Here is a 17,621-nt window from a genome sequence, read left to right on the forward strand (position 1 = left end):
CATGAGTTTAGTTTTTTTTTTTTTCTGTCGTGGTCATGATCGTCTGTGGCCAAATGAAACTTTTTTTTTTTTTTTAATTTTTTTGCTCCAAACCTCAGACGACGTGCTGCACACCTCGGAGGAACCATTTTGAGACTGTTAAAAAAAAAAACGAAATATATTCATCTTCCTCAGGGGTCGAAGCTTCTCGATTTTTAAAACTTGGAGCGTGCTCCCTTATTTTAAACCTGTGAATTCCTCAGATTAAAAAAAAAACAAACAAAAGAAAGAAAGAAAAAAAAAAAAAAAGACACGGAGCACAGCGGTTTTATCCTAAGGGAGGGAGCGAAATGGGAGCTGAGCAGTTTTACTGGACTGTTTGGACTTTTTTTTTTTTTTTTTTTTTTTTTTTTGAAGATTTGGGACGAGTGTTGTCTCGTCCTCGGGGAACTACCTCTCAGGTATCCAAGTAGGCTTCTTTGGAACATTTTCTCTAAGTTTGAGAGCCGAGCTGATCCAGCTAGCTATCGTGGACATATTCCTGGATTCTTTTTCAAAAAAATTTTTGTTGTTGTTGTTGTTTTTTTGGGTTTTTGTTTTTTTTTTTAAATGTTGAAATTCAGAGTTACTCCTTTTGCCAGTGCCAGGGGCATTGACGGATGCTGTCTGGAGTTGCAATGTTACACATTCTTCATTTTAACTGTACGTGTGTGTGTGTACGTGTGTGTGTGTGGTGAGAATTTGAAGTCTAAATGATGTGAGATGATGGGATTCATAGTTTTGGGGGGGGGGGGGCAGGAGGAGGGTTGGGTGGGTGGGGTGGGGGTTCTTTGTGTGGGCCATACTTGAGTAAGCAACATGTCTGTTTTTTATTTTTTTTTTTTAATTTCCATGGGTGTTTGTTCAATAGACTCAGTCGGACGCCAGTCCCCAGATACCTCAGTCACTGTATGTCGTGCAAGGAGAGCTCGAATGGTTGCCTTTGTCTCAAATGCAATGCCATAGTTGTACCATAACATGAAAAACCATACATTGAATGTCCGTTATGCTGCTGTGACTATTCCAGGATACTCAAGGATTTGTAGGTGTACATGTTTTTTTTTGTTTTTTTTTTCTTTTAAATATAACGCTAACATGTGATAACTATCCATGATATTATGTGAGGCTAATATTCTGGGTTTTTTGGGGGGGGGGGGGGGTTTTTTGGTTTAGTTTTTTTTTTTTGACTGGGTAAGCCCTCAGCTGCTTACTCCTCCAGACTGACCTCAGATATTCTGACAAGTACCTCAGGCTTTTTTCTACATGTATATCAAGTTGTGTTATGTATTTTATTGTGTTTTAGTAGTGGAGATATTTTTATTGCTGGCCGGGCCTCTTTGTCTGTGGAGATTTTTTTTTTTTTTTAAAGGAGCCCGCAGTTTGTTTGGTTTTTGTTTTTGTTTTTTTTCTCCCCCCCCCCCCCCACGGTGTTAATGCTCGAGAAACTTAAAAGAAGATGAGCGGATTCATGTAAATATACGTGTACACACAGTTGCCGAACACTGATCTATTTTTCTTTTTTTCTTTTTTTAAATACGAATCAGGGCATTACAGTTCTCATTTTACAGAAAAGGAAAGGGATTTCTCAGTTCCCCCTAAACATATATACATATATATATATATATGTGTATATATATATATATAAACAGCCCTGTGATTGTTTTTTTTTCTCTCTCTCTCTCTTCCAAGAGTCGTAGTGGTATTTACTGATTTCAGTACAAAAAATATGGTCTCAGTTCGTCCGGATCAGAAGCTGTGTGGATAGTACTTGCATTAGAAAGCTTAGTGTGTATATCATTCAGAACGAACAAACGAACAACAACAAAAAACTCCTAGTTTGGTGCGGATGGCTTTTTGTGATTGGCCACTTGTTTGACATGCCTGTTTGAACAGTATTGCCTCAATTATTAACCTGCCGATGTGATGTCCAGACCTGTTTTTAGTGATAGTTTTAGCCACGTGATAGTTTTGGACAACACACAGGCTCAACTGTTGTGCTTTGATTAGTGCTGTGGAAAGATGGTGACTTTTAACAGTGGACTGTAAACGCTTGCTGATGTGCAGTTTTTGGTAAAAAGGACATTTAAGAAAAATGAAAAGAAGAAGAAAAAAAAAAAAAGCATCAGTCAAAACAGAAGAATATTTTCAGTGTTTGGAAGTCATTGTGTTCGTAACCACATGATTGACTGATGACGCAGCAGCATTAGGATTCATGTGAACAGTGGCATGTGCATGGTCCGACGGTCCAGCAATATTTATTATGCAGCAATAGTCATTTTTGAGCATCACACGTTTGAAGTCGCGTAACTCTCAGCGGTGACCTAAGCAGGTTTGTTTTTTTTTTTTTTTTCTTCTGCACATCATCAAAGTACATCTCATCACACCGGGATGAGGCTCGGACGGACGGACGGACGGACGGACGGACGCAAGTCTCCCCAAGACAGGACGGGGAAGAAAAAAAAAATTAATAAAAAAAAAAAAATGCAGTGGGTTTGAAACGTCGTGTGTGAGCTTAACGTGGCCCAGGTGCTTTCACGAATTGTGCCAGAAAATAAGACAACAGTTGCGTTTTTGTGAAAAAAACAAACAAACAACATAAAACCTGCCGTGATTGGTTGTTACCTCCAAACGCTGTCTTAGACCCAGCTCTTCTGAACAGAAAAACCACTTACCTCATGCAGTACCTCGTTAGTAACACTAACATAGTCGGTCTCATCTTCAACAACAACAACAAAAAACTTTAAAAAAAAACAACCTTATCAATTATTGTGTATATATTTACTTGACAAATGTAAAAGGGTTTCTTCCTTTTCATGTGTGGATCCTGTGAAAGAAAAATCCTTTTTTTTTTTTGGTTTGTTTTTATTTACAGTCAGCATATTGTTCATTACTCGTCGTATGAATGGATATTTGACTGAATTGTGTGACCTTCCCTGTTTATGTGAACTGTGTGTGGATGCAAGGGCGTGTGTGTGTGTGTGTGTGTGCGTGTGCGCGTGTGTGTGCGGTGTATGTTGGCTGGTTTCACTAAAATGGTATGAATGGTAACTTTATCTGTGAGTTGAAATGCTTAGAAATATAAAGTAGATGAGAATACATCCATCTTTTGTATATGAAAATAAAGACAAATCCTGATTAACCATAGAAATGGTTCCTATTGTCTGTTTTTTTAGTGTTTTCACAAAGTCCATCCATCTGATGAAGCATTTATACCAACTGGTAAATAAAAAGGCACCAATTAACATCAAATGCTTCATTTTTTGGGACTGAATGAACCATAGGAAAGGCATTGAAGTTACTCAAATTCTTCCCTGCAGGTAATTTAGAAACACGATTTTGTTTCTTTGTTTACATTGTTTTGCATTGTGAATTTCCAAATATGCAAAGGAGACACTTCTGCTTTTGTAAAGAAATAAAAAGTCCCGTTATCTATGAATGTGTATTCTCTATACACATTATCTGAGAAAGAAGTAAAGCTTAAAGATTTTTTTTTTTGTGGGAGGGGGGGCTGTTTATGTGCACTAGATGGCAGCAGTGGTGCCATTCCCTGGGCTTGGCTTATTGTTTCATTTAATAATCCCCATTGTGATTTAAGCTTCTTTGCCTGCCTGGATCTGGGAAGAAATAAGTTAATTGATATAAGTAATACAAGTACTCTGCAGTGTATTATTAGGATAGTATAACTAAAATATTTTTTATTTTATATTCATTTACCACAATAAGTTAGGGGTATTTTGCATGTTTATGTGGAAATTCCAATTCAGTTATCTGTGAATTCATCAAATACAGCTAATATTTGATGAGAAGAAGCGATAAATATGAAGGTAGTCATTTATTTGACTAAAAACAAAACACAGGAAATTAATTCAGGGTTCTAAAGATTTAAAAATGTAAACGCAGCACGAGAAGTATGCACGCCGCTAAGCAATTATGAACACGAATTTCCACTCGCGTGTTTCTGAATGTTCCTGCAAGAGATTTTAAGGCTGGGGTGTCAAATTCAGTTCACTTCAGGGGCCACATGCAGCGCAATCTGATCTCAAGTGGGCTGGACCAGTCAATAATAGCATTGTGATCTATAAATAACACTAAATCTCTGTCTTTGTTTAAGTGCAACGAAAATAAATGAAAAGTTTGTGTGTGTAAAACACATGACAAACCCGGTATCTGAATAAAATAATGCATTTTCAACAATATTGTGTTGCAGTTCACCGTGCGTTTAATCACTCACAAAACACATTGGATTTTTCTTACACTATTTACATATTCAAAAGCATGAAACATTTGATGTCATGCAGCTTGAACTAAAAAAATATAGTAGGGTTGCTGATTGATTGATTGATTGATCAGAATAACCTGAAATCTAGAAATTATCTTTATTGTGGAAACATTTCTACATTTTCTAGATACAAACTAAAGTGGTTAGAGCAATTATAACTATTGCAATTAATGTCAAAATATCTGGAAAATGTAATATTGCTATTGGATTCTCTGGCGGCCGTATATGGTCCGCGGGCCGCATATTTCAAACTCCCTGTTTAAAAGCCTGAAAAAGACGCATTCATGTATCATCTGTAAATTCAAACTACCGTCGACCCGCTATTTTCTCCTCATGGTAATGTCGAAAACATATTGTTGGTTGCGCAGGGGAAAAAAATATAAAGATCATTACTTTGCATAGAATTATAAAACAGACTGTGTAAAATGATGATATCGTCCGTCCAGTCATCATAAAACTAACGAAGCCTTTTTTAGGGCTCTCCTGGAATATGAAAACATCCTCTAACCCGTGAAGGCACCACCACGGTGTCCTCGCCGAGGCGGCAGCCAATCGGCTTGCGTCTAGCGGATCACGTGCCATGCCGACTCGTAAATTAGGATTGACTTGAGAGTTGGCGATAGTCAGCCACTTCTCCGATGTACAGTGAGTCAAAGCTCACTCCTCCGTCCCTTTGTGGGGATTTTAACGCTTTCTAACGGGGGAAAAAAACAAAACAACTTCTGCACTTTTCGCTGCCTCCAAGTTTTGTTTCAACACCGGGGCCATTATGTCCGCAAACTCCCAAGCAGGTGAGTTTTAAAATCGAGATTTTTTTAGGCTCTGCCAACACAGCAAGAGTTTGACCCGGGTCTTTTTAGTCGTGTGTGTATGTGTGTGTGTAGTGGAGGTGGTAGTGGGGCGGGGGGGATTTTATTTTTATTTTTTCTCAATTAAATGTAAAAAGTCCGGAAAATAACAAAAGTTAAGGTGGCGAAATTCTGTGTAAATAACTCCCGTGAAAAATCCTTTGTCTTGGTCTGACTAATGTTGATGATTGCTGAAGTGAAAATGTGTCAAAAATGTTGACAGGCAATTGGCGATTGTTGTGCTGAGTTACAGAAAGTTCCAGAAATATATATGTATACATAACATACACAATGACTTATATTTAAGTGTACATATAATTAGATCTACAGGGTTAAGACAGTTTTTCTTCTATCCTGCCATTTACAGTCTCTTCTCTCGTGTCTTGCAGGTATCCGGGCACCAGGGCGTCGTGGTGCGTTCAGGGGCTAGTCGCCCTGCTGCACACCCTGTGAAGGGTGTCAGCTGCCCTGGCTGCCGAGATGCTGAGGAAGGGCGGTGGTGGTGGTGGTGGTGCTGGTGATGCTGGTGGTGCTGGTGGGACAAAGCAAACCCAGGGACTGGCCCGGCACCTCCACAAGCCCCACTCCGGCTCTCTGTCCCCGGGATCCACGAAGACCTGGGACGTGGGCCGCGGCTCCAAGAAAGTCAACCCCCTGAGCAGCATGGGGCTCACGTCTGGCCTGATGGGGGCTCCGGGGGTGGACCCGGAGTACGTCATGCAGCTGGTGAATGACGTGCGGTGGTTCGCCGACGTGCTGCTCAACCTCAAAGATGCTTTTGAGGACAAAGGTGAGTGGAAGGCAGCGGTTTTGTTTAGGAGATGTGGAAGTGGCAGCTGAAGAAAGTTGCCCACTGTGTCAGTAATGCCAGATGATCATCATTACGCTAGTTTATGTAGTGAAACCACACGTAGAACGATACACTCTACACCAGGGGGGGTTAAACTGATTTCAGCTGAGGGGCCACATCCAACCTGATCTGACCTCTGGAGGCCCAACAAGTCAAACGTAACATGTTAAACTGCAGATATGGACAAATGTCAAAGTCTTTCCTTCTTTTGATCCTTTTGTAACTGCAAGAATTTGCCTAATTTGTCTATTCTGAAATTTACATATTAAAGGAAATCCGAGATTATTATATTTGCAAACAAAAAACACACAAAAAAACCCTCAGTCACCTGCATCTGGATATCATATTTGGGATTAAAACAATTTGTCATCATCTGGAATTTTTTTTTGAGTTTACGTGTCGAAAGTATCATTTCACACAAGTTGGACTCGTTGTTTTATTGTGAAAGGTGTCGCGTCATGTGACCTCCACAGATGCATTAATGTCGGGGGTCAAATTCTGACCAAGGGCGGTTTTGAATGTCATTTTTGACAATCTAGTGTTTTTAGATCAGCCTCCGTCAGTTTTCATTTTTATACTTTTTTAAAAAAATCACATGGCGGGCCGGATTAGATCCACTGGCGGGCCGCTTCTGGCCAAGTTGGAGTGCTAATTACTAAAACAAACTACCCGGGACAATATGGACTGTGAGTCATGACACTCTGGAGGCAAACATTGTTGTTGTAGTTGTTGTTGTCTATTTACTGGAAATGCTCACTACGGCTGTGGTGCACATGCGCACGAGTGACGTTTCCGCCGTCTACACAGACACGAGCCTGGTCATTTCCAGAAGTTTGCATCCCCCCCCCCACCCCTATTTACATGGAGCGTTTTCGAAAAAAGTTGCATTTTCAGTGACTCTCAGAAGAGTCATCGTGTAAACGGACTCCCGAAAACACAATTCAATGTTTGCCGTTTTTACCCTAAAGAGTCTGTGTAAAGTTTATATACATGTTCCTTATTTCACTTATTCCAGTGTAATTACCAATTAATGATAATAACAGAAATGTCAAAATCATTTTCTTTAAGTCATTGGCAGTTTATTACACCAATGCAGCTCTTTCAAAAAAAAAAAAAAAAAAAATGTCCCTGACCCGCTAAATGTGTCGGAGCTCCTGCTCTCACCCACACGCCGCTACTTACTGTACACGCCGGGAACGCGAGGAGCAGACGCGGCCAACCGACTTTCCATTTTTATCACTTGGCTTTTGATGGCTTTGCACTTTGTTTGCAGACACAGACGAGCGCCGCTGCCCACACAGCGCTTCACCCACACAGCGTGCACATTACCTCACCGTCCTGTAAATACTCACCATCGGCCGCCGCCGCCGCCGCCGTACGTCTCTGGCCGAGGGCTGCAAGAAGTAGCTTTTTATATATTATGGACTGACCGTATTGTTTAGTCTGATCAATTGTTCGTGCCGCTCTCCGCCTCATGTCTTCTGCTTTGCGACGTCCATTGTCAAGTAATGTCCTTCTATGGAATCGGCCGGCATTCGCCGGACTTGCAGCTCTTGCTACTCCTTTCTGTATGTACACACACACATCGACACACACACACACACACACACACAGGCTTCCAACTGCAGCTCTGGCAGTGGGAGTGAGTTGTTTAGCCATTCCTCTGGCCGGAGGAGTGAGGCCTCTGTGAGAGAGCTTTGGCTTGCGTCGTGCTGAGTGTTGCTCCGAGCCGTCAGGAAAACATTCGGGGTATTCGCCTCCCCATAAACAAAGGCCGTCATTCAGCAGGTGGGGTCAAACCGTGCCGTACGAGCCCGTATCGTTGGGATTACTCGTTTGCCCGTCGTTTTCTCGAAGACACACACACACACACACACACACACACACACACACGCAGAATGGCCAAATAAGCAGGCTGCTACTACAGTGTGGTTTTCAGTCTGCTCGCAAGTAAACATTGAGTCATTTTATTACTAAGTGGCAGCAAAAGTGGGGGAAGACGGTCACACGGGCGGAGCAAGTCAGCACTTCTTGTAGAAATGTTCAGACAACCAACACGGATCCCTCTTTTATTTTTTAAAAAGGTCACACATACACACACACCTGGATTTCGTGACGTACATTTTGGAGTGACGGCTGTCTTCTAACGGTCGACGCAGATTTGAGTTTGTGTTTTGTTTGTACTTTTTTGGACACGTGACACTTTGTAGATAATACACGGACAACTTTAACTCTGACGTAGCGCGCGATCGATCCCACGGTTTGTTTGTTGTTGGTTTTTTTTTTGTGTCTGTGGCGTTCCGGGTCGGCGCTCGGCGGTCCGAACTTGTCCAACGTAGACGGCGTTCCTGTTTGATTCGGCGCCGGGAAATCCTCGCCGAGTGTCGTCATCGTATCACCACTGCACTTTGAAATGTAGTCAGAAAGCGGCGTGATTAGCACGCGTGCGTCTTTTGCGTGAAAAGACGGGAACGCGGCGGCGAGGTGGGGCGGGGTTGGGGAATCGGGTGAGCGGGGCACATGGCGGCTCCTCTTGTTATTCTTCTCATATTTGGAAGGGCCTGTCACTGGAGTACTGTGTGAAAGCGATACAGTGTTTTCCTTGCTCAAAGGCACGCACCCTGCCGCGATCTCACAGGCCTTCTTTCGTTCCCGCTGCACCGACGCCGGCGTGAGTCACCGCACTCCTCGGAGCAGAGTCAACTTTGCGGGGCGCTTGTGTTGGAAGACGCTTATTTATCCTCTCGCGTCTCCCACCGGCTTATAGCCCCCCCCTCCTTGAGTTAACTCGACCCGCCGCGTTTTCACACCCACGGCTTCGCGCCCGCAGATTCCCCCAAGGTCAGATTGTGGTGTCGATTTACACTTTCTGTCATAACCGAGGCCTCGGTCACATTTCTCACAGGAATTGTTGCCCAACAATCGTGGTGTTTAAAAAAAAAAAGAAACTGTATCTGAAGGAAACAATGTGAGGCTGTGTGAGTCGTGGCTGAGGGAGTGACCCGGTGCCGCCCCGCTCCTTGTTGTCCCCAAATTATCTTTATCCTCTCACATGACCCGTCAACACACACCGGTGCTCGCTGACCCGCGTCCCGCTTCACCTCCATCACGCCCCGAACGCCGCCGCCACCCATGCCCATTTGCACACTGAACTCATCACATGATTTTCTTTCTTTCTTTCTGTCTTTTTTGTTTTTTTCCAGCATATTTTTAGTAACCGCTTTCTTGTAAAGGCCCACAGTTTGTCTCCCCGTGAAGTCAACAGCACAAGTTTTTTTTTTTAAGTCTTATGGCGCAGTTTACTGCCAATATAAAGCCGACGTGCGCCGTAAACGTCAGGACGTTCGCGCCTGGCGTTCTGAAGTTTTCATTCGAGTCTGCGGTCAGGCTGCAGAGAAGAAGTCTGCTTAGTTAATGGTTTTTAATCGGCATGAAAAAAAGGAGTCCTCTGCGCAGAGCCGAGCGGCGGTTCCCCCTCCCATCCCCCCGCTCTCCTGCATACCCTGCATTCCTTTAGAACAAATGTTCACTTGTGGCTATAGTGCCTTCAATAGACGGACGGTAGGTGTGAGGAACATTAACTATGAAAACTCTCCAGATGAGCTCAATTGACATTTCTGGCCGGATCAGCGGTTCGGCCGAGGCGAGGTCGTCCGTCCTTTTGGACATTTGCAAGTTACGGAAAAGAGGAAGCAACAACAGCTTCTTTTGAGGAACAAAAAAGAAGTGATTCAGTGACGCCAGTGGCGGAGACATTAAACATGGGGAAATTGCAGGACAGAGCTTTGTGAGCAGCAAGTCATGTGTCTTGGTTTTGCTTTTTGTTTCAGTCATGCAAATGCAAAATTTCCCCCTAAAATATCAACTTTGAAGTGTGTGTTGAAATTTCTCAAGTGGCTCTGTGGTTTGCTCTTCATCAGGCCAAAAGGGGAAAAGAAAAAAAACAAAAAAGTAGGAATGTGTTGTTGTGAAATATGCAGTGGAAGTTATACTTTACACACCAAAAGGGCTGGCCGGGGTGAGGTTTTAACTCTAAATAGCTGATCTTACAACAAGCCGACCCGGCGTTCTGTTTCCCTTTTCAACAACCCTCTGCTCCCCGGCTTCTTGTTTTCTAGTCCTAGTTATGGCCTCGGGTTTAAAACAGTTCTTTCTCGCACAGTTCCACGTCAGGGAAGAACAAATATCTCAGAGCGGAGTTGCGGAACACGAGGTTTAAAAAACTTGTATTTACTCAATGTATGGCGCTCGTTGCTCCAGTGTGCTTGGCCGCAGATCAACTCGCCGGACCTTCAGCTCTCTGAGCGCAGTCGTTAAATGTCTTTAAATGAGGGGAGAAAAAAACCACATGGAGCTGACTCATGGCTCCTTGTTCCATTATGAAGACGGTGACTCCCACCCCCCCCCCCCCCTAGTGTGGGTGTCATCACGACGCGGATAAGATCTGGCTGTATTCCAGTCTAACCACATTGTTCTGTGTTTCCCAGTGCCAGCCTGTGACGGAGCTGTCATCAGAATAACTTGTTTCGTATGAAAACCCTTCTATAGTGTTTGCTTGTATTGAAGAATAACTTCTTTACCTTGAGAGAAAACAAAAAAGTCACTTTCTTTTAAGATCACAAGTGTTTAAACGGGAACTGCAAGACAGTTAAAAAGCTTGATCCCTGTGAAGTCACTTCAAAAAGGCTTGAATCGATGTCATTTAGTGGGCTTGTTAGAGTAACTGTCTGCGGTTACACAGTCTCTGTGGAGTTTATTGCAGAATTATACCTGTTTCCAACAATTTAATTAGTTTAGGGCCTCGTTTACTGGCCGTAAAGTTCCACCGCCCTTCGTCAAGGCAGAATGGAGGGCCCGCCGTGGCTCGCGGGGGGGGGGGGGGGGGGGGGGCGTCTCCCCCGTCGCACACAAGAGCCCCCGTGCCAGCTGAAGTGGCCGCTCGCAGGTGGCGTCTTCAATTGAGAGTAAAGTCGAAAATTTAGCACATAATGGCTTAATGGCCCGCTGCTCCTGGGAGAAAGAAAGGAGAGATTTGTTGGGCTGTAACTTTCCTCTGTGTGATGCTGAAGGATGGGGTTTTTTTTTTTTTGGTGCTGGCTTGTGGTCGGGGGTGGGGGGGGGGGGGGTTTCCCGGGGTGGGATTTATGGTTATGGGCCCTGGATGTTTGTGTAGGACATTGGTCATGGCAAAGGAGTGGCGACTCAGCGAGCGAAGCCCCCAGCTCGTAGGGGACGTCCACCGAGAAGCGCCTCAGTTTAGCGTCGCGTCTGTGAAAAGTGTATTTTTGCAGTCGGGGTGCACAAAAGTGCTAAATATGAAGAGATTCGTCATTACTCTTTCCCGACACGCCAGTCCAGTGACAAATCTCTCAGTCGGTTTGATTGGAACGTGGGGCATTTTCTTATTCCGACTGTTATTTGTCTGTCATTCTCTCGGCGCTGAAGTGCATTCCTCCGGCGTCGCACAGACCGAGGGTGGGCATTTAATTTTTCCGAGGGGGTCACATGAACAGCGAGGGCTGCTGAGAAGGGTCAAGCCCTCAGCTGACTTCAGTTCAAAAACACCTCTTAATAGAGAAGGTGTTGTTGAGCTACTGCTCCTGCTCTCATTCCGGGTTTCGTTTGGGGGGGGGTTATTCACATCGGAGTCTTTGAACACAATGATCTGTTATCCACAAAATAAATATATTGTCGTGTTGCATGCATCGTGTAAACAACCATCAACAACTGGGCGGTACAAATTGAGTAATGTGGAATAAAAAGGGTTTCAAGGTGTTTTTATTGTCATATCACCAGTAAAAGCCAAGTTTCACAGTGAATGAAATTCTTATTTTGCCGTCTACCCTGAAGCCAACCTACATAAATAAGTATATACACAAAATAACAGAGCAGTGCAAAAATATTAGTGAGAAGTGAGATGTGCAATGCAAACATGTCAGAAGCTGTTCAAGAGTCTGATGGCAACGGGGAAGAAAGAGTTTTTCACTCCATTAGTTTTGCTTTTTCAAGATTCTGTACCTCCGGCCTGAGGGCAGAAGCCCTTATTAATTAATAAATACATAAATAAATCGCAATGAAAAGAAGTCGGGTTGAACATCCGCAATGGCCGAGAAGTGACGCAAAAACTTCCCAAGCGTGGCTCAAACCTGACCAGATTGTGCTATTTGCCCGAGAATGTGGTGGCGTTGCACCTGACGCAGAGTCAGCGATGCCCCCGGACCCCCACGGTGTCGCTCTTCCAATAGTCCCCCCAGAGCAGGTAGCTGTTTATGGAGCTGCCTTGCTGTTTACCGTCTGTGTGATGTCTGGGACTCGCTCCGTCGCCAAACAAGGCATGGGAAAGACGGAGAGGCACCCGGCAATGCAGCATTTGTTTGGACAGGGGGGGGGGAATTAGTGTTTGGATGTGGAATCTGACCAAACAATTCCACCTGTCACAGGTCAAGTTGCAGGCAGGCTCGGCAGTGCAAGCCAGGGAGTCTGTTAAAGAGGTTTTTTTTTTTTTTTTTAATGTTTTCCCAGCCGTGCGGTTCGTGATCGCCGGGATTTGGGGATGAGTTGACTTGAGCCGTATAAAACACAAAGTGAGGGGAGCTTGTCAAAGTAGGACTGCGTCACCGACCCGGTATGCGGGAGACGCACATCTCGGGGGGGGGGGGGGGGGGGGGGATCTGAAAATTGACTGTAGCTACTGGGGGCAAATGTGTCACTCTGCCGCCCTCCAGGAAGAGGGGAGGAGGAGGAGGAGGAGGGATGCTGAAGGAGAGACGTGGTCTTTCAAGTAAGGCCCCGCGGCGGTTTTTTTTTCCCCCTAAGAATCTGCCGAGGCTTGTTTCACGTCAAACAGATCGCGTGTCCAGACGGGCCAGTTGATTGCTTGTTGTTATCAGTGGGGGGGGGGGGGGGGGGCGACTGTAACCTCTGTCAGGCCACCTGAAGATCGGGATTAGATTGGCCTCTCTCGGTAACCGCGCTCACAATGAGCCTTGTCGGTTACAATAGGACCCCCCCCCCCCCCCCCCCCGGCGCAAAGAGAGCCGCCTTGCCTGAAAAGTTGAGTCACCACTTAAACCTGCTTAAACGTGATACAGTGTGTGTTTTTTGTGCGTCCCGGGCCGTATCGTGACACACGAGCGCTCGCAGCATGCTTCTTGTACAGACTGACACGCACTGACAGAAGTGGGCTATTCTGGATGTTTGAGGATTAAAAGCTCATTCTTTTTCTTCGAAATCTGCTCACGGGTAGAAGCCGGTGTGACCGACGTGGCGCCGAGCGTCCACACTTCCAGTACCGCCGTTCACACCGACGGTGGAGTTTTTACTGGTGGTGTTGACGGGAAAATGCACACCCATCACTTAGATATCCGTTCAGCTTGTGAATTAGTCCACCGCCACCTGCATAATAGAACCTGCAGGGAACACGTGATGAAAAACATGGATATTTTTGCACACGCAAAAAAAAAAGGAACAATGCTGACATAGAGCCAGTTTTAAAAGAACCTTCTGGTGCAAAACACAGCGAAATGTCCCAAAAAAAACCTCTCGTATAGCTGTTGCGTTATGCATGTTTTTAAATACTACGTTTGCGCTGATAACTCGGCTCAGCTCCGTGCCGTGTCGCGTCTGCTCGCGCTTAAGAAATGCGTTTAAAGAATATAATCTTTCTCTGAAATGTTCACAATTTGCTTGGTGGTTTGGCTGGACCGGAGCCTCTTTGCAGGGACGTTTTGGCCCCGCGGGCTTTATTTTTGTCTCCCCTGACCAACGGGATGACCCGATTTCCACCTGCGATAAACGGAGACACACATTAGAAGCAGTTAATCAAATGAAAAAAGAAAATGAGTCGACAAATGATTTAGTTTTCAGGCAAAAATATGCCCGGTACTTAGTGAGAGTGACACACACAAGAAGCCCTCGCTGTGTTTTCCTTGCCTCTCCTTGTTTTGTCAGAATGGCAAAATGTCGAGTCATTTCTTTTTCTTTTTTTCCTTCGTAGTAAATTTGTTTTTCTAAAAGGAGAGGAGGTCCCGATCTTGTGGAAAAACAAAATGAAGCAGGCCGAGCGTGAAGCGTGGCTGGAACCCCGGCTCATCCCCACCACACGAGAAAAAGAAAAAAGAAAAAAAAAAGAAAGACCAGGCAAATTTGAGCCGCGGCGGCATTAGCAGGGGTCTTCCTTTAAACAATATGGCCTCAGTGCCTGTTATCTCTACCAAAACAATGGGCCGGCCCCCACAATCGCCAGCAAATTTCCAGTGCGCCTTTTTGATGCCATTGTTGTGACACAACCACTCACCGCTGATTTTTAACCGGCGTTCGCTTCGGCTGTCTCATGCTGCACTGAGCACACATACAATGGGGGGGGGGGGGGGGGGGGGGTCGCTGTGAGCTGTCACATAAAATCTGACCTTGTTTTGATAACTTTATTCTCAACTCCAATATTTTAATGGCATTCTTTTGTTTGATTTTTTTCTTTTAATCTCGATCTTTAAGGTGATCTAAGTACCGTATTCTCCATACTATAAGGCGCACCGGATTATAAGGCGCATGCAATAGACCAGTGGTCAGCAACCTTTATAGCTTAAAGCCATTAGGTTACATTTTCCACTGATTCTAACACCCAGAGAGGTGCACGCACTTTATTTTGATAGTCCCACCTGCAGCCTATGCCAGGACGACACTACACACAAAACCTTCTTCACTGCTGGTTGACAACTTACAACTACCGGTAATAAACTAAACTACATGAACTAAGCAACAAAAACACAACACAACACAATTATTACCGACACTACAAACCAAATATAACCCCCAATAATTGCATTTAAAACACCACAAACAGGAACTCCCACAATTCATTGCATGCACCGCGCGCTTCTTCTTCTACGGGGAAAATGAAGTCGGCGGCTGCTTACCGTCCAGAGGTGGTCGCTGCAAGGCATGATGGGAATTCATGTTTTGTGTTGTTGGAGGTTATTGTGGGTTGTTGTTGTTGGGCTTGGTGTTGTGTTGATTGTGTTTATGTGTTTTTGTTCCCCAGTTTAGGGAGTAATTATTTCATCTAGTTTATTTTGGTCTGTTAGAATGTTGGTGTGCAACCATGAGTGATGAATGTGTTGTGTGGAGTGTCGTCCGCTCTGAAGTTCCGGTTGCGAAGTTAGAGTTGTCAAAATAAAAGCTTCTGGTTGTTCAGCTGTCAAATAGCAGTCTCGAGTAGAGCAATTCTTCCATATATAAGACGCACCGGGCTGTAAGGCGCACTGGCAGCTTTTGAGAAAATTTGATGTATTTAGGTGCCTTATAGTACGGAAAATACGGTAGCCAAATTTCACACTGATGCTGCCCAACAGAGAGACGCTGTCGTGAAGCTGTTCTGCTTTGTTGTGTCATAAACCCCAATTTATATGTATATTTTCATAGTCTGGAACCAACGAAGAAAAGAATAAAAATGTTGCTTGTGCTCTCGTTCGTATCGTCGCGCTCTTCAGTTGCTGAAGGTCGCCGTCGGTGTGTTTATCATTTATTGAAATGGCCGGGTTGCCGTTGATTTGTTGGTGCCAGTCGGTTGCAGTGTTTCAGCGCCGTGACAGCTGGCAGCGAGCGGCGCTAAACAAAGGTGGAAGAAAATACCATTTTTGGTTTGGGCTCCTGTGTGCTCGGGACGTCCAGTCCCCGCCGCCGCATCACGGCCCGTCTTGTGTCCTCAACTCGTGCCCTCCTCCGTCTTCTCTAAAGAATAAATTAGTATTAATTTAAGGCCTTCTCTTGTTCTTTCTTTCTTTTTTTTTAAAGAGGAAGAGGAAATTCTAACCAGCGTTGCTTATTGTGATGCCATGACGGCACCTTCACAGCTTCTGTCACGTTAAGTAGAAAAGGTGTGCATCTCATTATGTCCCGGCTCTCATATGCTAATAACCACCCACACACACACACACACACACACACACACACACACACACACGTCTTTGATAAGGAAGCCTTCAGAAGCCGGTAAGTTAACCGCTAATACCCCCAACAAGTACAGCTGAGGAGGAGGGTTAAAGAGAAGGGAGGCTAATGGAGAGCCATTATCAGCGCTTTGTAGGGAAGCAGACTTCAAAGAGTACACTGTAGGGTCAGGGAGCCCTCACCTTGGGGCAAGTTGGCAGGTAACCCCCCCCCCCCCCCCCCTCCCCTTCTCCACACACTGCAAAGAGGAACCTCTTCTTTCTTTACGGGTCAGAAGTTAAAGTACAGAATCCGCTCCATGTATGATCATCACTTTTTTTTTAAGTAAACGTGCAAAAAGTGGCCCAACATGGGAATTACAGCATTTCCACTGCAACGCGATTCTTTTTCACTTGAGACGTTGGATTTTATACGGGGGTCTCGGTTGGCGGGCGCTGCAGGACCACCGGGAGAACGTCCCGACCTTGAAGCGATTGCGTCTCCAAATGAAAAAGCATTGCGGTCCAGCAGGGAGCCGCTTCTTCACTCACAGACGGCCCGTCGGCCGATATCGTCTTCACAACTGGAAACGAATACAATTCTCTCGCGCAGGAGCGAGACGTTCTTAACTTGGCCGCGGGAAAACGTCAACGTGATTCCCAAAGGTCTTGTGAAAATACTATAACTGCTGCAAGCCGATCAAAAGAAGCCAATAGATTCTTCAGCCGTTGGGAGTTTTTGTCGTAATCCGGATATGCTGCTGTAATGTGCAAGTGAACAGTCGAACGTGCTGAGTCGTCGCTTTGTGCAAAATGTCTTTCTTAACCAAATGAAATCTTCGTTTTGTTTGTGACGTTATCCATGTTTCCCCATGTCTCCACGTCGAGAGCGGGAATAGACGGGATCACACACGTGCCCTCGCAGGCTTTCATTTTTCACCGCCTCTGCAATTCCCTTTAACGTCGCAGTAAATTCAGCCTCTCATCTCGCCCCCCCCCCTTTGCCGCTCGATGAAAAGCAGATGACTTCGCCGTTTCCAGCTCCTTCCCCCAAAAAACACCGGCTGAGACATGAACTCACCTATTGTCTGGAGGCTCTGCTGATTAGCTGCAGACAGATACTACTTGGTTGTCGCACTTTGTTTTTTCGGCTTTTTGTTTTGACCCGAGAAACTTTACGGCCCTCAGAAAAGATCTGTGGAAAAGAGTTTGGAGGAGGGGGGAGGGTTTGGGGGGAGGGGGGGGTGCAGGAAAGAGATGCCTCTCATAGCAGAATGATTGATAGAATGTGATATGGATGAAAAAAAAGTAAGGACAGAGGAGTAAACTATGCATTTTGTACATTCTTTTCTGTTCTCCTGCCGTCTTCAGTAACCTCGCCGGCACACACATGGACTTTTTGGTTTTTGTGTGTGTGCCGCTCAAACAGTCTCCACAGGCGGGTATAAAACATGGGATTGCATAATTGCTGCCATGTGTGTCACATAAAATCACCTCTTAAGTTTCCCCCCCCCCCCCCCCCCCCCCCCCTCTTTAAAATTCACTAGAACTCTTTGATCTAAGTCCATGGGAGTCGTACGAAACACAGATTCGCTCCCACAGTTTCAGTCGGCCCGACGTTTGAGCGCAGATAAAATTGTCCTTTGTGGAAATGGCGAGCGGCACGTCGTAGTTTCCTCTGCGACTGAGGCCGTTGGACG

At 45.1% G+C, this 17,621-nt stretch overlaps 1 protein-coding gene across 3 annotated transcripts in view; it reads left to right on the top strand.

The window, feature by feature from the left end:
* Positions 1–4,952: 4,952 nt before the first annotated feature.
* LOC308135890 (rho GTPase-activating protein 29-like) overlaps positions 4,953–17,621 on the top strand; it is a 30,240-nt gene continuing 17,571 nt past the window's right edge. For all 3 annotated transcript variants that reach the window (XM_080504037.1, XM_080504039.1, XM_080504038.1), the window contains exons 1-2: positions 4,953–5,088; positions 5,535–5,935. In XM_080504037.1, the coding sequence (XP_080360163.1) occupies positions 5,626–5,935 (310 nt within the window). In that variant the 5' untranslated portion in view covers positions 4,953–5,088; positions 5,535–5,625. The remainder of the gene's footprint in view (positions 5,089–5,534; positions 5,936–17,621) is intronic.

The sequence above is a fragment of the Blennius ocellaris genome (genome assembly GCF_963422515.1).
Source record: "Blennius ocellaris genome assembly, chromosome: 10".
Lineage (NCBI taxonomy): Eukaryota > Metazoa > Chordata > Actinopteri > Blenniiformes > Blenniidae > Blennius > Blennius ocellaris.